This window comes from Misgurnus anguillicaudatus, chromosome 20 (assembly GCF_027580225.2).
Source record: "Misgurnus anguillicaudatus chromosome 20, ASM2758022v2, whole genome shotgun sequence".
Classification (NCBI taxonomy): Eukaryota; Metazoa; Chordata; class Actinopteri; order Cypriniformes; family Cobitidae; genus Misgurnus; species Misgurnus anguillicaudatus.
The window spans coordinates 22,682,073-22,706,758 of NC_073356.2; the positions used below are offsets into that span (position 1 = coordinate 22,682,073).

General features: G+C 36.8%; 1 protein-coding gene across 8 annotated transcripts; it reads left to right on the forward strand.

Moving 5' to 3' along the window:
- The first annotated feature begins 220 nt into the window (after positions 1-220).
- yrk (Yes-related kinase) lies at positions 221-22,343 on the forward strand. 8 transcript variants are annotated; one of them, XM_055220005.2, is made up of 14 exons: positions 221-527; positions 8,439-8,475; positions 9,743-10,024; positions 10,126-10,228; positions 10,640-10,738; positions 10,839-10,942; positions 12,952-13,101; positions 13,767-13,931; positions 14,195-14,350; positions 15,792-15,971; positions 16,058-16,134; positions 18,932-19,085; positions 19,382-19,513; positions 21,364-22,343. In XM_055220005.2, exons 3-14 carry the CDS (start codon positions 9,787-9,789, stop codon positions 21,570-21,572), a joined length of 1,767 nt encoding a protein of 588 aa, XP_055075980.1. In that variant the 5' UTR covers positions 221-527; positions 8,439-8,475; positions 9,743-9,786; the 3' UTR covers positions 21,573-22,343. The 8 variants fall into 8 exon arrangements, with proteins under 8 accessions (XP_055075980.1, XP_055075976.1, XP_055075973.1 ...); XM_055220001.2 differs by lacking the exon at positions 14,195-14,350 and having other exon boundaries at positions 226-527; positions 8,443-8,475; positions 9,746-10,024; XM_055219998.2 differs by lacking the exon at positions 14,195-14,350 and having other exon boundaries at positions 227-527; positions 9,746-10,024.
- Positions 22,344-24,686: the final 2,343 nt, after the last annotated feature.

Here is a 24,686-nt window from a genome sequence, read left to right on the forward strand (position 1 = left end):
ACTGCACTAACATGAAACAAACACCAGATGGCGGCGACCGGTCGAGAAACATTTTGGCAAAAACTTATAACCAAACCAAAACTGATACCTGACAGTGGCGTTCGTTCACGCTATGGTGCCCGACATGGTGTGTTTTGTCACAAATATGCACGTAATAATCAACGCTATTCATTTGAGATAGACTACCATCTGTAAAACCCAATATATGTTATTTAGTGACAGCACATGACACCGCCTCGCTAAAGCGTGAAGTATTTAGCAAACAACTATGATTTCCGGGAAATAATTTGAATATGTTCAATCTGCTGGTCCGTGCTGAGAGAAGGTGGAGTCAGACGGCATCGCCTGTAGCGGAGATCGCGCTGAATTCAGCCCTTCCGGACACAGCGTGACTAGAGCGAGCGCATCCGCGGCTGTAGGGCGCCGCACGCACTCCAGTGTGTGGCTGATACTACGGGAGACGCGCACTGATTGATATATCACGCTGTGTTGGACTTAAACTATCGGTGCTTTAGAGTTTCTTGAAGGTGGGTAATAAATATTTTAAATTGTTGTAAATAAGTTTTACTTGTGTGCATATAACATTAACGTTTTTGTACATGTAGGATATGTAGCCTAACGGTCACGTCCCACTTTAGTAGCAAATTCAGTTGTGACAGTAAGAAATAAACTACCGGTACATTTGTGACGTTTTCTGCGCACAGTTGACAGTAACGGTAATCGTGTATTGCCTCTATGGTGTGCAACTTCAAGCATGGTGAATTTGTATGTTTAGTTGTGTGTATTTTAAGTTTTTTATTGTGTTACTTCATTATTGTGTTGTGTTGTATGTTTTGGCGCAGACAAAACATACAACGTCTTTATTTTCTGTAAAGTTAAAGCGGTCAACTGTGAAAGACATGCTGATGGGAAGCTGTTCATTGCCATATGAGTGAAAAACTGACTGAAAGAACAATTAAACAATTGTAAAAAGCGCAATATAAATACAATTGAATTAAAAGAACAGATAATAAGAGTCTGCTGTTCTTTTAGAGAAGCTTAAAACACATCATGATTCATGCGAGATCAAATTGACAGATAGACTGAGATCCTTAACAGATGAATAAAGTATTCAGTAGCAGGTAACATGGACAGTGACATGGGTTAGATGAACACTTTTTTTTGAACACTTAAAAAAGTTATTTAGCTCACTCAGCTCTGACTCTTAGCTAAACCAAGAAACCTATATCTGTCATTGCTGTGGGAACTACATAAATAAGATAAGAGCGCAAGACAGTGAGAGTTTGAGCATAGGTGCTACTGTGGTTTGAGAATATGGGTTTTCAGATGCTAAAAGAGTTTCAGTCTCTAATGTTTATTTTAGTAGTATGCACTGTTCATTTATTTATTCTGCCCTTCTAAAGTATGAGGTATATTGGGTATGAGGCCTGCTTAAGGTTTCTTGTCTTTACCAAACATCAGGTAGGCCCTGTTTTCTGTCTCTCGTGTCATCAACTTCAAGTTATTTTCATTCTATCACGATGTTTATAGCGTGTCAGTTCTGGTGTATGGCACAGAATATGTCACTTATCATTTCACAAAGAATTGATTTCCAGAATTTAGGGGAAACTGCACCAAGAATGACGATTAGCAGTCGTGACGTGTCGAAAACTTTTTGTTGTAAGTAAAACTGGCATTTAAACGCAAGTGGGTTAACAAATAACGGTGATAATGGTATATATTATCTATGAGTGAAAAACAGATTGGAATGTCAATACGACTAGATTAGGCCATAGACTTCATCACTTCCTGTTCTGTAGAAGGTCACTTCCTGGCTGCACTCCCCTGGCGCTACAGAAGGAAGTGGGTGCGGTTGTCCGGTAAAATTGTCCGAAATGCAGCTTGGTAAAATTGACCAATAAATTAAGCATTGGAGGACGTGTGAAACACAGATTTGCCTGTTGCTAATGGGCAATTACATTAAGAAAGGAAGGAATACAAGTATTTTTGATTGATTGATTGAAGTCGACAATTAATTTTTTGTTTCGTTTTTATTCCGTTCACTAGCCATAATGACCCCTATGACTCAGAATTCACGTTGTGGAAAAATAAATCTGCTTTATAAAGGTTAAAAGGCTAAATACTGGCTGTAAAAGTTCTGTTCGTGGAATTTAACTCTGGAGGAAATTGACATCATGTGGAAAAAGGAAGTTGGTGTGTTTGTGACACCTGACTTTCTGTTCCCAAGGCACGCTTTGCCATTGTTCTCACTCTCTGTCTGTCGTTCTCTCTCTCTTTCTGTCTGTCTCTCTCTCTCTCTCTCTCAATCGTAATATCTATTTCTGTCTCACTTCACTAGGTCTATGTACAGGCCCAAGTTTTGTCTGCTTGCATGCTACTGTCAGTAGTGGTTTCATGAAAGGGTTTGGTGTGTGAGTGTATGCGTGAGGATTGTGACTTGTGTCCTATCACTCCGGTTCCACTCACACAAGTTTTCCTGTTAGTTGAGGGAACTTCCTTTTCCTAAGAATTGGGGATAAGGGGAGGTAAAGGATGGAGGAGCTGCAGGAAAGCGAGAGTGAAAGGCAGAAAGAAAAAGAGTCAAACTAAATTCTAGCAAAGCAGAGAAAAAGAATGTTGTCATCTGTCATAGCCCTGCTAAAAAAAACAATAGACACCATCACAGAAATCCTATTGGTTTTATTGGTTTCATTGGGAATTTTATTGGTTCTAATGGAATATGGCCCAAAACACATTACAGTCTATTTGTCTTTGTTGGTCGCTAATGGTATGTATTGGTTCTAAAGGAATATGACCCAAAACACACTACAGTGTAGTGGTTTTAATGGTAAAAGCAAATGGTTCCTATTGGTATTTTATTGTAAACCATTAGAATTTTCTGTAATGCTTTTATTGTTTTTTCAGCAGGCAGTACATGGCAAAATGGTGTGAACGTTAACATTTTTATTTGTGTTACACAATTGACTACAGGAATGGTGTGTGAGTTTATCAGAAGTTTGTTTAGCATGTCGCAAAGTGTCTGTGTGAGGTGTGAACCACTGAATTTCAGCACTCGTAGTTGCCTTCATATTTGTTTCACATGTTTATTCTGCCACACTTTCTCACCTTCCTCTTTGCAGTGTTCAACACAGAATAATCTATCATGTCAAAGCATGGCATCTCACTCCATCTTGAATCCACAAAGGTGTTGAACTAAAACACTTAGCTGTGCTCACTCATACACCCCCTTGGATTAAGAGCATGGTCTTAACATGGTCTTTGCAGTTGCTGTTGGTTAGCCCTCAAACCCTCAAATGCAACTTCCTTCTATCAACACACAGCTGTAAATGCCAAAGTTGATGAGAATTCGACGAAACACTGTGACACAAATGAGCCTACTGGTGGGCACACGGGTGCTTTTATGTTGTAAACTTTCCGCATATTTAGCCCATTTAGTTTTGTCATCTTAATTCAATGTGTGGTTGATTCTAAAACTAAAACCGTGTATTTAGTTTTTCTAATGCTTGTCAGTTGGCAACACGCTGATGGTGACTCTTTTCGCACCCGTGTCTCTCTTTGAATGTGTGAGAGACAAACCGTTTCTAATGTAAGTTATGTGGTGTGTCTTGTATTTTGGTTTAGACTATTTTTAACACTATGGGGGTTACAGTTCAGATCACTTCTTTTTACTTCAGTACTTCATTGTGCACAAATGTATGGTGTGCGTCTTGAAATGCTTCATGCGAACTTGGGTATGTTTCGCAGTTGTATGAAGCATCTGTCCTAACTCAATGAAATGAAGAACTAGCTTATCGATTACATCATTTGCAAACGATATATGTGGTTTTTACTTGAAAATGTAAACACACCATTGTCTGGACCCAAAAGTATTACAGTACGTAAAAAAGAGAAGGGAGTGGAATCAAAGGTGTAAAGTTCTCAAGTATTTTACTTTATTAAAGTACATTTTCAAGTATCTGTACTGTATCACGGTACACTATAAAAAATGCTGGGTGATTTTTATATTTGACCTCAACAATGGGTTAAAACAACCCAGCATTTTGAGGCGAAACAACCCAGCATGGGTTAAATTACAACCCAGCAGGGGCTCGTCCCTTTTTGACCCAATTCTGGGTTTACTTTTATTTTAACACATTTTGAAGCATAATATCATACTTTTTATTGAACACTATTCCCATTAAATATCTTTTAATACTTAATTATTTACTAAAATAAATAGTTTTAACCCGACTGCTAGGTTATTATAACCCATGGCTGCACCAATGTTGGGTGTAACTAGTTAGTAAGTAATTAGTTACTGTAATTTAATTAGGGGAGAGCAGGGGGAAAAGTACCATTTAACTCACAAGTGTGGCCTATCAATACCAGGTGAAATTTTGAACCAATGTAAAACGACTTCAGTATAATTTCACTTTGAAGTAGCGCATTGTTACTTTTGACCCTGTCAGCAGGGACGAAAGTAACACACAGGTGGCTCAGAAGTAACACAACAAAACAAGATAGATTTATGTGTTACACTTGTTTTTAGTAAATATGCATGACTATGACCTCGTTAATATGTAACTGCAAACATAATTTGTAATTTATCTTTGCAAAAAATAATGAAATTACATTTTCATTTTAAATTTCATGAAATGTTTCAAAAGCAACCGACAAACTTGAATTGTTGAGAATAAAACATTTTTCAACAGTATGAACACTATGAAAATTAAATGAAATTAAATAATATACATTTTCAACATAATGCAACAGTATTAGCAGCGGGACAAAAGTAACAAGTTCCCGACAGGAACTCCTGACGATTAAACACGATTACTTTTATTTTGAAAAACTCTGAAAAGTCAAACTTCAGGATGTGTTAGGGGACTAAATAACCTGTAGATTTACTTTAACACATGAAACGAGAAAAAAATGACCGCTGTAAGAATTTACTTATCATGGTTGATAACAGACGTGCAAAATAGTGAGGATATAACACAATATTTGTCAGCTAGGTCAAGGGTTGCGTGCTAAAGATGCTGTCATAGTTTGGAATGAAAATGTAGTCAGCAGGGCTCAGACCAAATTGCTGTGTTGCTTTCATCCCGCGTTACTTTCGCGCTGGTTCTCCCCTACCTTTTCCTTGAAAAAGTAAAGTAAGGGATTACTTTTATTTTTTCAGTAATTTAATTATAGTTACTTCTGATGTAATTGAACTAAATACTGCGTATGAACTGTAGAACAATTACATTAAAATGTCTTACATTTTACATTACATTAAAATGCATGTTTTTTATCTTTGTCATTTTAAATACTTTAATGAGTTAATAAGAATAATAGTAATGCTCTAATGTAGTTTCCAATTCTCACTATTAACTATAAAACACCATTAAAATGCATATTTTTTATGTATCCTTGTCATTTTCCTTGAAAAAGTAAAGTAGGGGATTTTTCTTATTTTTTCAGTGATTTAATTATAGTTACTTCTGATGTAATTGAACTAAATACTGTGTATGAACTGAACAATTATATATAATACAATAGTCAATCTAACACCAAGATTTAAAGTCTTCAGTAAAATGCATGTTTTTTATGTATCCTTATAATTTTAAATACTTTGGTGAGTTAATAAAAATAATAATAACGCTCTAATGTAGTTTCCAATTCTCACTATTTACTGGTTTGTTATTAGCATTATATTACTGAGATATTAGCTGTTCATTAGTGCTTAAAAAGCACATATTAAATGCCTGATTCTCCAAAACCTTATTCTACATCCTTAATCCTAACCAATTCCTACCAATACTTAAAATTAACAACTACTTTACTAAATATTACTAAGTAGTAATTAGGACTATATTGAAGCAAAAGTAGTTAATAGATAGTTAATAGTGAAAATTGGACCTTAAACATAATAATAATTTATGTACTTTTATATGATTTATTCAAGCCGTTTCAAGTATATCTTTGTACCATTTACTAAATAATAATTAGTAATAAGTAATTAAATACTTTTTGGAGAGAGTAATTTATCTAATTACATGATTCAAGATGTAATTAGTAACTCGTAATTTATTACTTTTTTTAGTACCCAACACTGCACTGTAAAAAATACAGCATGAAGTTAAAACAACTTGGTTTGTTTTCAAATTTAACCTACTATTTTAAATTTTGGCTTGTGGAAAGTTGACATAACTTATAAAATGAAGTTAAAATTGTTAAACTTAATTTTTAAAGTTATATATTTTAAAGTAAATATATATGTTGATTTGACAAAAATGCAGCATATTTTTTACAGTATGATAACAACAACCCATTATTGTGGAAGTTTTAACCCATCTGTGTGTTCTGTCCAATATTTACCCAACGCTGGGTTGAAAATAACCCACCTTTTTTTAGAAGGTAAGATCGATTTTAATGTATTTAAGTATTGAAGGTAAAAACCAACTTGTTTTTATGAAATGTAGTAGAGTAAAAAGTACAGTATTATGCATCAGAATGTATCGAAGTAAAATTTTAATAAAGAATAACACTTTAATAAAGTGCAGATATTAAAAAAAAATTGACTGAGTAAAGTCACATGCAGGTATATAGCGGAACGAAATTATGATTTACCAGATCTGAAGTTCACAGTTACAGAGAGGAACAAGGCACATGTCTGGAAATGCAAACATTTACATTAAAAACAAGCTTATTTTTTCATTAAATTATTGAAATGTTTGCATGATCATAAAAACCTTTTGATTTAATGATGTAAATGTTTCAAATTAGTTTTGTAGACAAAAATATAGGCTTTCATGCCAACATGACTTTATTACATAAAAGTGCTCACAATAAAAGTCATGTTTTTAGGTAATTTGTTAAATAAATGAAATGCTTTTTGATTATATCTAAATGATATTGCCAAGGTTTGTAACAGTGCATTGGCAAAGATGTCCATTGTATGGTTTCACAAGCCGGCTCTCCCTGTATTTCCAGTTCCCGTAAAGAAAATGCTGCTAAAGATCTACGTTTCATGGTCTACCCGTATATATTTGCTTTTACTTAGGCTTCGTCCAAATACACATGCGGTCTTGACCACTCGAGAGTGCACGCGACAGGAAGTAAGTGCACAAGACTGTCCCATAAAACTGGCAAAGTGCAATGCCCTTAATTCACACTAAACATACACTATCCCGAATACCACTTTGGATGGTATTCAAGGCTAAGCGTATCCCATCATGCATCATGTTCTGGATGTAAATCGTTAGACTTTTGCCCAAACCTCGCAAGATGTTGTGAAAACTTTTAATTGTAAGTTATAAAAGGATATTTTGGTAGTAAAACATCTGCAACTACTTTTATCACATAATTAGAAATAACTTTAACTGTGTAGTTTATTCAGGGATTATTAAATAAACATTTAACTTTAATGAAGCTGCATGCACAAAAGAGTTTTTTACCGGTGCAAATAATTCTGCTTCTATAAGTTTCAGATAAGTGTATATAATAATCTTTAAGTTCAGCAAATGTTCATTCATTTCAGAGTGTTTGTGTGTTCATTTTATCTAAAGATAAACGTAAAATATATATTTTAAGTAGCCTGAATAAAAAACGAATACGTTTTGGTGCAAATAGTTGCCACTACCTTGATAAACATTTCAAGTGTGTCCCCTCGGGTGAAAACTAGAGCACTTTGGCCAAATATAGTAAAAAATAAGTCATGTAAATAGTCAAGTGGTCGAGTGCAAAGACCGCAAGTGTGGGTATTTGGACGCAGCCTTACTTGTGTATTGGGGTTTGTTTAATGAAGCACAATGAAGCAATTGTCAGCCCTTTTCAAACGTTTATAAATATTTGATTAAATAGAGCTTCTAATATGTTCGTTCTTTTCATTTTTACTTTATAAATATCAAGACTGCACACAAATATTTAAATCGTAGCTCTTGAAACACATTAAAAGAAAATCAGTTGCGATTATTGTGTATTTTATGAAAAATGTGTGCTTTTTTGAGGTTTATTCACTCACACTGATAGTTTTTATATGAATCTTAATGTTTATCTAAAACACTCATAAGGCAAAGGTATTTGTCCTGTGAAACAGTGGAAATGAGTTTGTGTTGTGTACAGTATGTGTTGGCTCTTGCAGCTGGACCCTGTTTTCACCCAGCAGGAAATGGGGGAGGCTTTAATGGGCCGGACAGGAAACACTCGCAAAACTGACATCCTGTTGATCCACTGATGGTCAGTCTGATAGGAATATAGGACATAGCTTTACAGCATGAGGGTTTATGTTGAGCGCATGCGCACATTTTGAAGGGAAATTTTAACAGAGATAGAACTTCCCTTTTTTTCTAGACAGGAAAAGAAGAGGAAGCAGCACAAAAAAGTGCGAAGTCAAAAATTCTGAAGTATATTCACTTTCTTTCTTTCTTTTGATGGTTGTCTTTATATTTTCCTCTCTCTGTCTTTCTCCCTAGGAAGATGTTATATATGGAAAGCTGAGCTGTGGATCTGGTAAGAGATCTGATTATTCTCCATTATAAACTCCAAACGTACCCTTATTATATATACACCTCAAGTTTACCATACTGCCACAAACAGTATAAAACTCTATAACACACATGACACAAGACTTCTATATTAACACAGCCCTATCAGAAACTTCTTGACAAGTATTTGAAAATGTAATAATGTATTTATGGCACTCAGATTACACAAGCACACCTTCAACCGAAACCTTTCTTGAAAAGATATTATATCTACGTTTTAAATAGTACAATATCCTGTCCAAAATGTCTGGTTGTCAAATGTAATGGCCCATATCCTTTTAGGGCCGCCAAATGGGTGCAAAGGCTGTACAGTACCTTTTGTAAAGACCCTATTAGTAAACGAGTACCCCCCAGTGACAACTTTTGTACCTTTATTTCTGAAAGTGTAGTATAGAACTTAATACAATTGTGAAATGACAAAATTAACTACACTCTAAAAATGGTTTTGACGCAACTGCTGGATTATTATAAACCATGGTTGCATAACCAAAACATTTTGAACCAATCATTGGCAAAATTTTTACCCAGCCAGTGTTCTGTCCAATACTTAGAAACAGTGGCAGCTCGTGGTCATCCGAGGGGCGCTAATTCAAAATAAGTGTTATGTGTGTTGCTTGCGTTTTACAAAAATATGTGTTTGTTGCGTCATCTAAACCATGTGCATCACGTGTTTTGTCAAAATAAGTGCCTGCTGCACACGTCTCAAAACCATTTATGATAAAATAGACGCTTACCTTCACAAAATACACGCAAGACACTCCCTTAACAGTAAACTCTGGTGGTTACGCATGAGATTATGCGAGGCAAACGCAAGTGTCTCTTTTATCATAAACCCTTTAGACGCGTTTGCAGCAGGCCCTTATTTTGACAAGACACGTGATGCACATAGGATCACTCAATGCGCAGAACACATATTTTGAAAAAGGAATCACACACATGACGGGTTACATACATGTTGTGACGAACTTCGCATCGAGCGGCTTTGAAAAAAAGAAGTCACCGGCCGCCACTGGTTATAAATAACCCAGCCATTTTTAAAGTGTACTTTACTTTGTTTGTCTGTCAGGGTTTGAGATTCGAAAACACCTCAATTATAAACATTAAAAACTCAACAAAAAAACAATAATAGACTATGTATCATGTTTTATTTTTGTGTACATTCATTTTGAGTGTGTTTCTTCTAATCTACATTATAAATAATGACATTCATCTTTTCTTGTTTCTATGGGAAGAAGCTCTGTTTCCAGGGTGATGAGCTGTGCTCTTTAAAAACATTATGGGCTGCGCTTGCTGTAAGCAGAGGAAGACCGGAAAATTGTCCACAGGTTACAATCCCAACTCGTGTGACATAGGTAATGGGACCCAGTCATCAGACCCAACGCGCTACATTGCGGACCCCACCAACGCCAGTAACCAGGGCCCAATGCTTATCCCCAACTTTAATGATTTTCAAAACCCAATCCAATCTGGCTTCTCATCCAACCCGATTCAGTCTCGCCCAGCCGCCATCACAGGTTCGTGTACAAAGTGTGAGTCAATGTGTGATGTTCCATAATGAGACACACGGATGATGTAGTGTAACTTCCCTTACTTAAAAAAGTATTTGTGTATGCAGGAGGAGGTGTAACGCTCTTTATAGCCCTCTACGAATATGAAGCCCGTACAGAGGACGACCTGAGTTTCCAAAAAGGAGAAAAGTTCCATATTATCAACAATACGTGAGTTTTACACTATCAACAGCGTAGCAAGTAAATTTTTGGAGCTAAGACTATTTTTGCTGCAAAGTAAAAGAAACAATACGTTGCAATAAAGGGTTTATAGAGGAACTAGTTACCATTATTTACTCAACAATGCAATTTCCATGTAGTGACGTGCATACAATAGCACTTCCCATTCGGTATATCTGATTAAATCTAGATGATTTAACTAGTTTATAATCTACTCTTTGACGGTTGGTTTTCTATTATGTGTAGGCTAACAACAATTTGGATGTTGAATGTCATGTAATGTTTATAATAGTTCTCAATTACCCAATCCAGTTATTTTACATACAAGTATGTTATTTATGGTCATTAAAATTCGCAATGCAATAAAGTCTGATGATCTGATCTATCTTTGTCCATCCACAGTGAGGGTGACTGGTGGGAGGCCCGGTCATTAGACACAGGGAACTCTGGGTACATTCCCAGTAACTATGTGGCCCCTGTGGACTCGATACAAGCTGAAGAGTGAGTTACACACAAACATACCATTTCATTTAAAGTATTTACCATGAGATTAAACTCAGTTTCAAATACATCTTGTGTGTGTGTGTGTATAAATGTGTAGATGGTATTTTGGGAAGATGGGTCGGAAGGATGCAGAACGCCAGTTGTTAGCCCAAAACAATCCCAGAGGGACATTTTTAATACGAGAAAGTGAGACAACGAAAGGTAAATGGTTTAGCATTGAATGTATAAATGCATGTGTTTACTTGATAGTGTTGGAATAGTAATGGATGTGTGCCGTCTTCCTAGTATTTGGATAAAAGCGTCTGCTAAATGTTGTGTGAATTTAAATGTGTGTTTCAGTCATGACTCTTAAGCTGAGGTCACACCTAAGGACTTGCTAAAACATTCAAAGATTGGACTCGACACACATAAAGGGTGTTTTTTGAATTTTTATATGTGATTGTAAACAAAGACAGTCATTTTTTCCAAATTACATTCACAATCTGTGTGAAATCATTAGGTGTGTCCGAAGCTTTAAGGTCATAAGTTTAAGGTTTCTGAGCATTTTTAACATTGATCAATTGATAGTAAAATGGCAAAAGACAGCTCCTTTGCGCTATGCACACCCATGACCACACTTGCAAAGCATGTTCCAGTTTAAAAAGACTAAAGATTTGTTTCATTTTAAAGGTTTTCTCTATTTGCTTAAAACAACCCTACTGAAAAATCCAGCTAAAACCAGCATATGGTGGTAGCTGGTTTAAGGTGGCACTCGCTGGTGGGTCAACTGGTCTTCCAGCCTGATCAGCTAAGTCCAGCTAGACCAGTTTAAAAAGTGACCAAAACAAAGCTAGACCAGCTTGCTTCACCAGCAAAACCAAGCTGGGAGACCAGCTAAAACCAGCTCACGAGCTTATGCTGGTCTTAGCTGGATTTTTCAGTAGGGAAACTATATCAAATAATCAAAAAACTCGTCCAACTTCAGTGGCGGCTCGTGACTGCTCTTCCGAGGGGCACAAATTCAAAATAAGTGTTCGCAGTGTTGCTCGTGTTTTTAAAATATGTGTTTGTTGTGTCATGTGAACCATGTGCATCGCGAGTTTTGTCAAAATAAGTGCCTGCTGCATACGCGTCAAAACCGTTTATGATAAAAGAGACGCTCACGTTCACAAAATACACGCAAGACACTCACTTAACAGTAAACTCTGATTACACATGAGATTATGCGAGTATCTGGCAAACGTGAGCGTCTCTTTTATCCAACCCATTCTCACCAAAATGCGTACAAATGACACGCAGTGTGATTATCGTGCAATAGATACGCCAAATTCCGATTTTGCGTGCATATGATACACCAGTCCTTCCCATTCACTTATATGGCGAATCGTTTCGTGTCATTTTATATATTGTTTTCTCATTTGTTTTCTGTTTTTTTTCCCATTGTCACTTGGGTTTAGGGTTAGAACAACTTTTTGTTATAAAAAAAGACATCCTAACCCAAACCCCATCTCTAACCCCAACTCCAAGCGACCATGGCTTAAATATAGACAAAAGCATAGAGAAACCTGTATATTAAATAACCTGCTTAAACAAATCTGAAATCTAACCCTAAACCCAAGCGACAATGGAAAACAAATGAGAAAACAATAAATAAAATGACACGAAACGTTTCGCCATATAAGTGAATGGGGCGGAATTTGGCGTTATCTATTGCACGATAATCACACTGCGTGTCATTTGTACGCATCTTGGTGAGAACGGGTAGCTTTTATCATAAACCCTTTAGACGCGTCTGCAGCAGGCACTTATTTTGACAAGACACATGATGCACACAGATACACTTGACGCGCCAAACACATATTTTGAAATTACAAATCACACACATGACGGGCTACATACATGTTGTGACGAACTTCACATCAAGCACCCTCGAAAAAAGAAGTCACCGGCCGTCACTGTCCAACTTGCAAAGCATATTGAGTTATGTAAACTTTACATTTCTGTTACCTTTCAGCAAACTTTGCCTTTTTGGTTCCAAAATAGGCAATTTTTGAGTGTATCATATATGTTACCGTGGTTAACGTTTTTTCCGCAGGATCTAACATTAGCTAACATAATTGTTATTCCAAATACAACTTGTAGAAAATTACCATTTTATCTGATGTCATGAGCACAAGTGCTTAACCATGCACATCCTCAATTTTACAGTATCTTTCTGACACATCTTTCAGGTGCATACTCTTTGTCTATCAGAGACTGGGATGATGCAAAAGGTGATCATGTCAAGCACTATAAAATTAGGAAGTTAGATAATGGTGGATACTACATCACAACTAGGACACAGTTTGACACCGTCAACCAGCTGGTGGAGCATTACCAAGGTCAGTAAATTTAACACACAACCTAAGCATACCACAATATTAGCATGCATGAAAGCAGATTTAAAAGATTTCTGTATATAGATTTCTATCAAAGGGTTATCCATACATTTATTGGCTGTATGTGATGTGCATTTATTTACTGGGAACAAAGTTGCCAAAAGGTTAGTTTATCTTCATGTCTATTTATTTTCATCTTTAATTTCCTCTTTTGTTTGCAAATTTGACTTCTGCTTTGATCAAGCGCATCATTTGTGTCACTTTCTGTTGGTGATCCTCCTACTCAACCTGTCAGCCTGGTGCAACAGTATCAACCTTCCTGTTTCATTACAGTAAAAGTCTGCAGTTACGCCTCCACACACGTACACTCTCATGCATATTACACACAAATGAGCAAAAAAGTCGTTAAAAGTCATTAAAAATCACGAAAAACCTTTACTTGCGCAGGCAGACAAACCATACACAGTTGAAAACGTGTCACCAGTGTTATTAAAACAGCTCTGTCACCCTCTGCTATGACTCATTTTGTCTATGTGTGTTATGTGCATGTTGTCATGTGATAGTGAGTGCTTTTATCTGATATGAGCAGCATAACTGTAAATGTTTTATGTTTTTTACATCTTTGTCTATCTATGTTACTATCGTTTCTTTCTTTCCGTGCTCTTCAGAGCGTGCAGCGGGACTTTGCTGCCGTTTGATTGGCAGCTGTAGGCGGGGCATGCCTAAGCTGGCAGACCTATCAGTGAAGACTAAAGATGTTTGGGAGATTCCCAGGGAGTCACTACAGCTCATTAAAAAACTGGGCAACGGGCAGTTTGGTGAAGTGTGGATGGGTATGAAGCAGTAAAAACGTGGGAATACTGTATATTGCAGGAGGAAGGGAACAGACATTGCACGCCTTACTGCCCTTGACTAATTAAGAGTGCCTTGCAATAAATACTCAACCTATTAATCGTTGGTCAATACAAGACGATGGATGTCAGGGAAATAATGTAAGGCTGTACTGTTTTGTTCTCTTCTTCTGGATCATCTAACTTTGCATGCCACCCTTCTTTCTCCAATCCATCCCCCCACCCCCTTTTAACACTCTTAACAGGTAGTAATGATGGTTTATGTTGCTACTTGACTAAAGCCTGTCCAAACGCCACGCCCCAAACAATGGGTTTAGGGCGAGATGCCTGGGAAATCCAACGGGAAACGCTGAAGCTCAACAGAAAGTTGGGTCAGGGTTGTTTTGGCGACGTCTGGATGGGTGAGAGGAATATGACACCCGACGTACATGTCAGCATTTGCTTTTGGCAATTTTTTTAAGCCTGTCATCCCACGGGATGCAAGTCTTAGTGAATCTTTCCATGCACACCGTCCGTTTAAATCTATAATCTGAGAAGGCATAGCAATTTTCTACGATTTTATATCAAATCATAATGATAAGGGTGACCTGGAAAGAAGTCCAATTGTGGGCCATTCACAAAACGCATAAAGTACAAATGCTGTGTTGGATCCTGCTTTGCATCAGTCTGTGTTCAGTGTAAGATTCTGAACTGTCAACTTATTTCTTATAGCACTATTAAAATATTAAAAACAGAAAATATGATGAAAATATTTGAAGTTCCTCTGTTACCTTTCCTGTTGTCTGCGGTAATCCCAGCTTCCTGTGGCTTTGGTGTGTGGTCTATTAGATTTTTCTTCATCTGTTTTTCCGTTAGGGATGGGCATAACTGAATACTTGGATTAATAATAAAACGCATTTCATAACACAATCATCCAATTGGTGTGGTTACGGCAATCTGTGCATGATCATTTTCGGTACGGGACAGCAGTCATCCTTAAAGCAACACCAAAGAGTTTCAGTCGTTTCCAACTGTTGGGTTGCGGTCCTGTAGTTCGAGTGAAAACTACAAAAACTTGCTTTACGGCAGACCTACAATCCAATCAGAGCCAGCTATGCTGCAGTATTTACGACAGTGGTATTGGACAATTACGCTTCTAACCTGTAGGGGGAGCAAAGAGCAAAAACTGCTTAGTGTTGCTTTAAAGGGATAGTTCATCAAAAAAATTAAATTCTGTCATCATTTACGCACCCTCAAATTGTTCAATTGATTTTTTTTTAAAATATTTGTACCAAACCGTTTTGGAACATCATTGACTTCCATAGTATTTTCTTACTATGGTAGCCAATGGTGTTCTTTTTGCTTGATTACAACTATCTTTCTTTGTGATTAAAAATAAATGTATACAGGTTACGAACAACTGCGTTAATGCAGTTGCATAAATGATGACAGAATTGTTATTTTTTAGTCAACTATCATTTTACGTATTAGGGGCTATGTGTATTTTTCTATACAAGAGCTAGACAATGCACAATTCGATGTAGGGTTTGATATGCTTTTTCAAAATATTTTTTTAAGAAAGACTTTTAAAATAACTACTTTGAATTGGGTGTGAATTGTGTGATGCGAGTGTTGCTAAAAACAAAAGCGAGACCAGATGTGACAAAGGCGTTCGTCTAATGCATGCATGCGTACATTAAAAAATAGCGCAGTTGGAAACTCCGCCACCACACGCATTGAATATTTAAATGATTTAATAAAATGACTGCTATGCCCATCCTTACTCTCCATAGCTCTCCTGTCATCTCCGACTATGTTACATCACTGTACGTCCAAATGGTTTCTGACACCATATCTGTGTAGGCATGTGGAACGGCACAACTAAAGTTGCCGTAAAGACCTTGAAGCCAGGCACCATGTCTCCAGAAGCTTTCCTGGATGAGGCTCAGATCATGAAGAGGCTCCGTCATGATAAACTTGTACAGCTGTACGCTGTGGTGTCAGAGGAGCCCATCTACATCATCACTGAGTTTATGAGTCAAGGTACAGACATTTATACCTCAGCCACAGAGAAAGAGTGTGGCTAAACATGAAGTTGTTTCATTTGCTTTGATGTTTCTGTGGTTTAGGAAGCTTGCTAGACTTTCTGAAAGATGGAGAAGGGAGAAGCTTGAAATTGCCTCAACTTGTGGACATGGCAGCCCAGGTAAAAGCTTCTTTATAAGGACAATTTTTAATCATTGTTTATTGCAAAAAATGATTCATTCAATTTACTCAATTTTTTTAAGGTAAGTGGTTGCAATCAATTTATATAAGCTACATTTAAACAAAAGTTTTTTGTTTTGTTTGTCTATTTTGTTTGTTTGTTTAAATGTAGCTTAAATAAATTGATTGCGACCAATTACCTTAAAAAAATTGAGTACATTGAATGAATCTTGTTTTTAAGTGTTGGGCCAGCCTTTTTGGTGTTACTGTTAGTGGTAGTAGAGTAAGATCACATCTTTAGATCTCGAAAGTTTGGGATTAAAGAGACACTCCACTTTTTTTGAAAATATGCTTATTTTTTCAGCTCCCCTGGAGTTGGACGTTTGGTTTTTGCCGTTTTGGAATCCATTCGGCTGATCTCCGGGTCTGGCGCTAGCACTTTTAGCATAGCTTGGCACGGTCCATGTAATCTGATTGGACCATTGGCATTGTGCTGAAGGATGGCCAGGGAGTTTTGATGTTTTTTATATTTGGAGCTTGACTCTTCGGTAGTTACATTGTGTACTACTAAGTTGCGATTTTCCAGGCAGATATGGCTATAAACCACACTCTCAATTTGGTTTAATAATCAAGGACTTTGCTGCCGTAACATGGCTGCAGGAGGTGCAATGATATTACGCAGCAGCTGAAAATAGTCCCCTGCTATTGAAAGTTACCAAGGGGACTATTTTCGGCTGCTGCGTAATATCATTGCACCTCCTGCAGTCGTGTTACAGCAGCAAAGTCCTTGATTATTAAAGGAATAGTCTACTCATTTTCAATATTAAAATATGTTATTACCTTAACTAAGAATTGTTGATACATCCCTCTATCATCTGTGTGCGTGCACGTAAGCGCTGGAGCGCGCTGCGACACTTCGATAGCATTTAGCTTAGCCCCATTCATTTAATGGTACCAATCCGAGATAAAGTTAGAAGTGACCAAACACATCAACGTTTTTCCTATTTAAGACGAGTAGTTATACGAGCAAGTTTGGTGGTACAAAATAAAACGTAGCGCTTTTCTAAGCGGATTTAAAAGAGGAACTATATTTTATGGCGTAATATCACTTTTGGGAATACTTCGACTCGCCGCAGTAACACCCTCCCTCTCCCATTATGAGACGGAGAAGGGGAGCGGACTTTTCAGGCGAGTCGAAGTACTCCCAAAAGTGCTATTACGCCCACTATTTTGTACCACCAAACTTGCTCGTATAACTACTCGTCTTAAATAGAAAAAACGTTGATGTGTTTGGTCACTTCTAACTTTATCTCTGATTGGTACAATTGAATAAATGGGGCTAAGCTAAATACTATCGAAGTGTCACAGCGCGCTCCAGCGCTTACGTGCACGCACACAGATGATAGAGGGATGTATCAACAATTCTTAGTTAAGGTAATAACATATTTTGATATTGAAATGAGTAGACTATTCCTTTAAGCCAGAATGATAGTCCTAGCCATATCTGCTTAAAAATCTCAACTTTTAATTTTCCGTCAGTCTTAGTACACAATATAACTACAGAAGAGTCAAGTTTTACATAGGAAAAAACTCTTTGGTCATTTTTCAGCGCAATGCTAATAGTCTAATCAGATTCAATGGATTGTGCTAAGCTATGCTAAAAGTGCTAGCGCCAGACCTGGAGATCAGCTGAGTGGATTCCAAAACGGTGGGGATCGGGTGTGTAACTCTAGGGGAGCTGGAAAATGGACATGTTTTCGGGGAAAGTCGAGTGTACCTTTAAAGCAATACTCCAGCCAAATATCACAATTTCCCTATGATTTACTCACCCTCAAGTAATCCAAGATACATATCTCCATCATCTCTTGCATTTGGAGTTATTTTGGTGAATGTTGTTGTTTTCCAGGCTTACGGTGGGAGAAAACAGGGATCAGGGAAAAACTTCTTAGAAGCCCAAAAAACTGCATCCATCCTTTGAACAAGTAGTCCACACGGCTCCAAGGGGTTAATAAAGGTCTTCTGCGGGTAATCGATGCGATTTTGTAAAAACAATCCATACATTAAACTTTATAAACTATAAAAACTAGCTTCCGGTAACAACGCCCTTTTGGATCCCTGATCCGTGTTTTCTCCCTTTGTGGGCTTGGAAAAGCGGTGGCATTTGCTAGAATGACTCCAAATGTGTTCGTATGAAAGATGGTGGATATGTGTATCTCGGATTGCTTGAGGATGAGTAAATCTAATTTTGATATTTGTCTGGAGTATCCCTTTAAACATACTTATATTGTATAAATACTGTTAATGGTCAATACTCTTAGGTGACCACAAGCTTCAGCTAGATCTGAATATTAGCTGATGAATAAAGATTCACAGCAGTATTTTTCATGATTTAGCATTTTTCAGATATCTGGATATAAGTCGTGTGACTTGAAACCACCGAAATATCGCAAATGTGCATATCGCAATACGCATACCACAATGGTTTGCAGTAACTGATTTTAAGACTTTAAAAAGATGCAGTCAGCAGAGAGTCTGGCGAGAGAAAGCAAAAGTAATGCTTTCTTTTCCCGGAAAGATTGTGACGTATGTTGTTATATAATTTTCATGTTTTTCTTAAATGCATTATTTAAATCTATTTTATAAACTTTAAGTATTGCACCACATCATTTAGCATCTTATCGCAGTTTTATTCAATATCATGCACCCTTACTTGTTACTAGATGTGTGTGAATTGATCCTAAATTCTAATAAAACTAATATCAATACCACTATTGTGATGAAAATCTTCTTTCTTGTAGATCGCTGCAGGCATGGCCTATATTGAACGGATGAACTACATCCACAGAGATTTGCGAGCTGCCAATATTCTGGTTGGAGACGGTCTCGTCTGTAAGATTGCAGACTTTGGGCTGGCTAGACTCATTGAGGACAACGAATACACAGCTAGACAAGGTCATTTACAATCTGTAACCTAAAATAATTTTAATGTACTCTACATTCCCCTGTTTTCTGAGCATATTTCTGTATTTCAACTTGTTGGGGAGTTTCATTACTATTTATAAGATAAAATCAAACTTTATTTTATCTCTTCCTGTTTCTGTTCTGTTTAATACCAGATCATTATAGTACTGCACTGCAGCTTTCCTCATTAATGCATTTATTTTAAGCTCTTTTTCTTCAATATGTCATTTCATCCGTTTTATTAACTGTTAATAAATGTTCTGACTTAACTCTTTCTTGTAATATAGGAGCAAAGTTTCCGATTAAGTGGACCGCCCCAGAAGCTGCGCTTTACGGCAAATTTACCATCAAATCTGACGTGTGGTCCTTTGGTATCCTATTGACTGAACTCATCACCAAGGGCAGAGTTCCTTATCCAGGTGTGTCCTGAATCTGTGTGTGCGTGTACCACTGAGTCGTATATTCACACCTATCTCTTGAACTTCCTGACTGTGTAAAATAATACAATACGTAAGGGATATATACACTGCAAAAAATGACTTTCTTACTTAGTATTCTGATCTTGTTTTCAGTAGAAATATCCAAAAATTCCCAATTCAAGATGTATTGTCTTGATGAGCAAAATGACATAAGTCTAGTTTTTAGACAAAAAATACACAATCCAAGTGAACTAGTGCTTAAAACAAGCTAAATGATCTGCCAATGGGGTAAAGTGTTAAAATTAAAAAAGAAAACTTATTTCAAGATTTTTTTTCTCAACCCATTGCCAGACATTTTTGCTTGTTTTAGGCACACATTCACTTGAATTGTATATTTTTGTCTAAAAACTAGACTTATTTTCTTAGGTAATTTTGCTCATCAAGAAAAAGCATTTTGATTTAGGAATTTTTGGATATTTTGCTGAAAACAAGACAGAAATACTGGGTAAGAAAGTCACTTTCTGCAGTATAGGCAGCCGGTGGTTATCGCAGAAATAAACCCCGACAGTGTGATCAATGTATGAAGGGGCTTATTTCTCAATAACCAATACATTGTCCAGCTTACTACATGGCTATTTACCTCAAAAGTAAGGTGAGGAACATTAAATATTGATTTAAAAAACTATTTTATTTGCTCATTAATAGCAAATACAGACCTTCCGCGAGGAACCCCAATTTAATTTAGGGTTTAAGGTAAGACAAGATGACCTTTAAATGTCATAAACACACTATTTGTTTTAATCTTTCGTATAATAAATATAATGTCATATATGTTATTAAAAGACATATTTATATTTAATTTTTGTGTAATATTAAACGGTACCTGTCAAAATTATTTGCAGCATCCGGGTTACCGTGTGTACACTGCAAAAATTATTTTCAAGAAAAAAAATTCTTAGTATTTTTGTTTTGTTTTCTGTAAAAATTTCTTAAATGAAGATGCTTTTTCTTGATGAGCAAAACGACCCAAGAAAACAAGTCCAGTTCCTAGACCAAAAATACCAAATGTAGGTGATTTTGTGCATAAAACAAGCAACAAAATGTGCCAATGTGGTAAGCAAAAAAAAATTTGAACATTTTTCTTAAACACTAAATTCTAGAAAAATTCAAGAAAAAATTGCTTACCCCATTGGCAGATTTTTTTTTTTGCTTGTTTTATGCACAAATCGCTAAAATTTGATATTTTGTTCTAAAAACTAGACTTATTTTCTTGGGTCGTTTTGCTCATCAAGAAAAAGCATCTTAATTTAAGAATTTTTAGATATCTTTACTGAAAACAAGACAAAAATACTAAGAACATTTTTTTCCTTGAAAATCTTTTTTTTTTTGCAGTGTAGGCAGCCGGTTGCTATCGCAGAAATAAATTATTTCACGATAACCAATACATTATCCTACTTATTAAATGGCTATTTACCTCAAAAGTAAGGTGAGGAACGTTAAATATTAATTAAAAAAATATTTTATTTGCTCATTATTAGCAAAAACAGACCTTCCGCGAAGAAAACTCAATTTAATTTAAGTTTTAAGGTAAGACAAGATGACCTTTAAATGTCATGAACACACTATTTGGTTTAATCTTTCGTAAGTATAATGTCATATATGTTATTAAAAGACATATTTATATTTAATTTTTGTGTAATATTAAACTATACTATACGTTTTGAGTGGTTGTTATCTGGGAATAAGAGGCGTTTAATTAAATATAATATTTTCTGAAGCACTTCCCTTCAAAAGGAGTTTTTTTAAACTTGAAAATCATTATTAATCACTATATGTGTGAATCTATGTAGGAATGAACAACAGAGAGGTTCTGGAACAGGTGGAGCGAGGTTACCGCATGCCGAGTCCACAGGGTTGCCCGGCGTCTCTGCACGAGTTGATGGTGCAGTGCTGGAGAAAAGACCCAGACGAGAGACACACCTTCGAGTACCTGCAGAGCTTCCTGGAGGATTACTTTACTGCTACTGAACCCCAGTACCAGCCTGGAGAAAACCTGTGATATACGCATATTATATTGTGTCTAAATTGCCTTTACTTTTTATTGCAATACCTCTATAAACTGATCTTGATTCAGGGCCCCCAGTCACAGGCCCCTACTGAACATGCTTTAATGCATTTCTCATCATGTGCTGTAGTTTGAGAGCTTCTAAATGTGTTTTACTATAGCTACTGTATTGGAACGAAGTGAAGTTAAAACCTTTCCAGTGTGTGCTTCAGATGTTAAACCAAAAACAAAATCTTGAAATGTATTTGAGAATCTATTTTATGCATGTCAAGGTCAATTTTTTTCTAAGTGTATAGTACCTCTTTTCTGTATTTGTTTCCCCGTACTTTCCTCATGTCAGCCATATTACTTCCTTTTTGGTTGAGTTTTTAAAGCTTACATTTTTGTATCATCTTGATAGGGATTTCCTATAAAGCACTGATGTACCATAATAAACTTTATTGTGGCTTTAAAGGCTGATTTTAAGACAGTATTGATGCTGGCATTCAAATTATAGGACAGGCATTATTCACTTTAGAGCTACCCTTTAAAATGAGAAGAAATAACTACTGGTTCTATTTGTTTTCTTCCTGTTTTTTACACTGTTTTACATGTTATTATATCTTTATGATTTGGTTATAATTTAAGTGGATATCAAACCTGTGTGCCTTTATTCGAGGTCAATGATATATGCAGGGGATAAGACTGTAAGCATGAATGAAGGAGTGTGTATTACTGTTATGTAATGCTTGTGCCATTTAATTATACAGAGCTTACTAAACCTAACCTATGTGTCTAAAATGTTTATTTTTTTGTACTCAATGTGCACACTTGCAAAAGATAAACACTCATAAAGAGACACAAATGTGCGTCAAAGACTAAGAATGCTGTAGCAGCATTCGTATGCTATTGCAGGTCATTTGCGTGCTATATACTACATATGTCCACTAGATGGCAGACGAACCATGGGACTGGCAGAATCGCAGGGTGTTTAGTATGCTGTCTTGGTTTATTAATTATCCTGTTGGGGTTTGTAGTCATGATGGTACATTCCGTACCTGCACTGATCTGGCACTTTGTTCTTGCTGCAGATTTGAGTTTTATGTTTAGAAATGAATCAAGCAGATTGTTGCATCTGCATTTTGCTGCAGAATGGTAGTGTGTTCCTCTGCAGCCTCTGTGGATGTGTATTGAGGATTGATTTTTAGCACATTTTTATACAGATTAGATCTTGGAAGATGCAATAAAACACATTAGTAAGGAATGCAGATATTAAGAAAGGGTGCCAAACTTTGTGCAGGTGCAGGTTACTGTGGTTTGGTTTTGCAGCACAGTTTATTCCCCAAATTTGATTTTCAACCCCCACCCCATGTTGAGGGAAAGTACTAAATTTGGTATCATTCAAATACAGAGTTTAATTCTGGAAAAAAGCTACATTTTAGTAACATGTCTGTCAAGTTGCATGTGTGCACACATATAATATCATAATCAGAACAAGAAATGAGCTCTCTAACCGGGCCTCCAGTGTATTGAACGGTAGGCCTACAACTGAATATGCAATGAAATCAAATAAAATTGCAGTTAGTCACAAAGTGCAGCGTTAGCGTAGTTGGTCATCCAGAGAATTTTCAAGTTTAATGTCTTATCTTTTAAAGAGAATATTGAATGATCTTGAACTTTGTCTCATAGTCCCTTTATACCATCAAAATTTCATGTCCAAAGCATGCAAAAGGCACATAATGTCCACCACATTTAATACAGCATTTACCAGCAAGACATCCCTGCATTTTCTTTGTGCATCCCAGATATTAAAACATATGGATCACAACCTGCAATGCTTTACTGAGGTCATTGTTTTGCCTAAATGAATACATGATAACTGCAATATTTATAAGCTACTGCATGTATCTCCGAAGTGGAGATAGTTTGACACAATCACAATGTAGAAACATTTATTTCTGTAAAGCGGTATTGTACAAATAAATGTGAATTGAATTGCTTTTCTTCAGAGCCCGTTGGCAATGTGAGACACGCGCTTTATGCAACCTATACGCACAGACAGTGAGAGGGAGGGGGGCGTGAGTGAATTAAGTCATACTGAAGGTGTTTAGCAAAACTTCAGTACCCATAGTCCTTCAGTGGAGTAAAAAAAATCCAGACATAAGAATCTACGGAGGCCCGGATGCCCCTGTCGACAAGGCACGTCGTCTACAGCTTTCTCTGACTAGATACCTACGAGTTGGTTTGCAGAGGGCGAGAAACGGCGCAGAACGGCGCTCAGTCCAATTACTTGCGCTTGCTCCACTCCCGGGGCGCTCGGGTACTGAAACTGCGGTATTGTTACTTAACATTTTAGTTTTTATCAGACAACTCGCAATTTTCTCTTTTTGTCTGTTTGGATAGATTTTTTCCCGTTTTCTTTTCTTTCTTTTTTTTTAAACCAAATGCTTAACAGCCTGGCGTCGCAAGACAGAGGAGGATCGGCATGACTGAAACATTCAACATGCATGAATAGTTTTTTTTCGCATAGACACATTTTGCCTTCAGGATGTCGCATGTCAAGAGTGACATTATTATTATGATGTTATGTGATCCGGTAGCGAGAAGCCTGATGAGCGCGTGAGAAGCGCGGCACCACAGCTGCAGCAGCGCGGAGCTCGGCGCCTCCCGGTAAGTGCGCGCCAGCATTTGCATAGTCTTTCCTCGCGCCGCGACGCATTTCACGAGGGTTTGTGTTTTCTATTGAAGGAATTTTTATTAACCTCATCGCTGCCATTCACTGAGCTCGCGATAGGTCAATCGCATTCACACACACACGCGGACGCGCGCACACACCATAGGTGCATAGATTACACTTAACTACATTCCAGACGTATTTTAAGTATGGGCTATATCAAATATTGTATTTACGTAAATAATTTATTCATAAGTTAAAATATATAACATGATTGTTTTATTATGTGCATGCTTTGTCGTAACTGAGATATATATACACACACAATAATTTATTATAAACAAATAAAAATATGCACCATTTCCGATGACTCACATAATGCCACAGAGCAATCTTAAATGCTGTGCCCATTTCTTATGGAAAACTGATTGGGTGATCATAAGTGGCTGCTGACT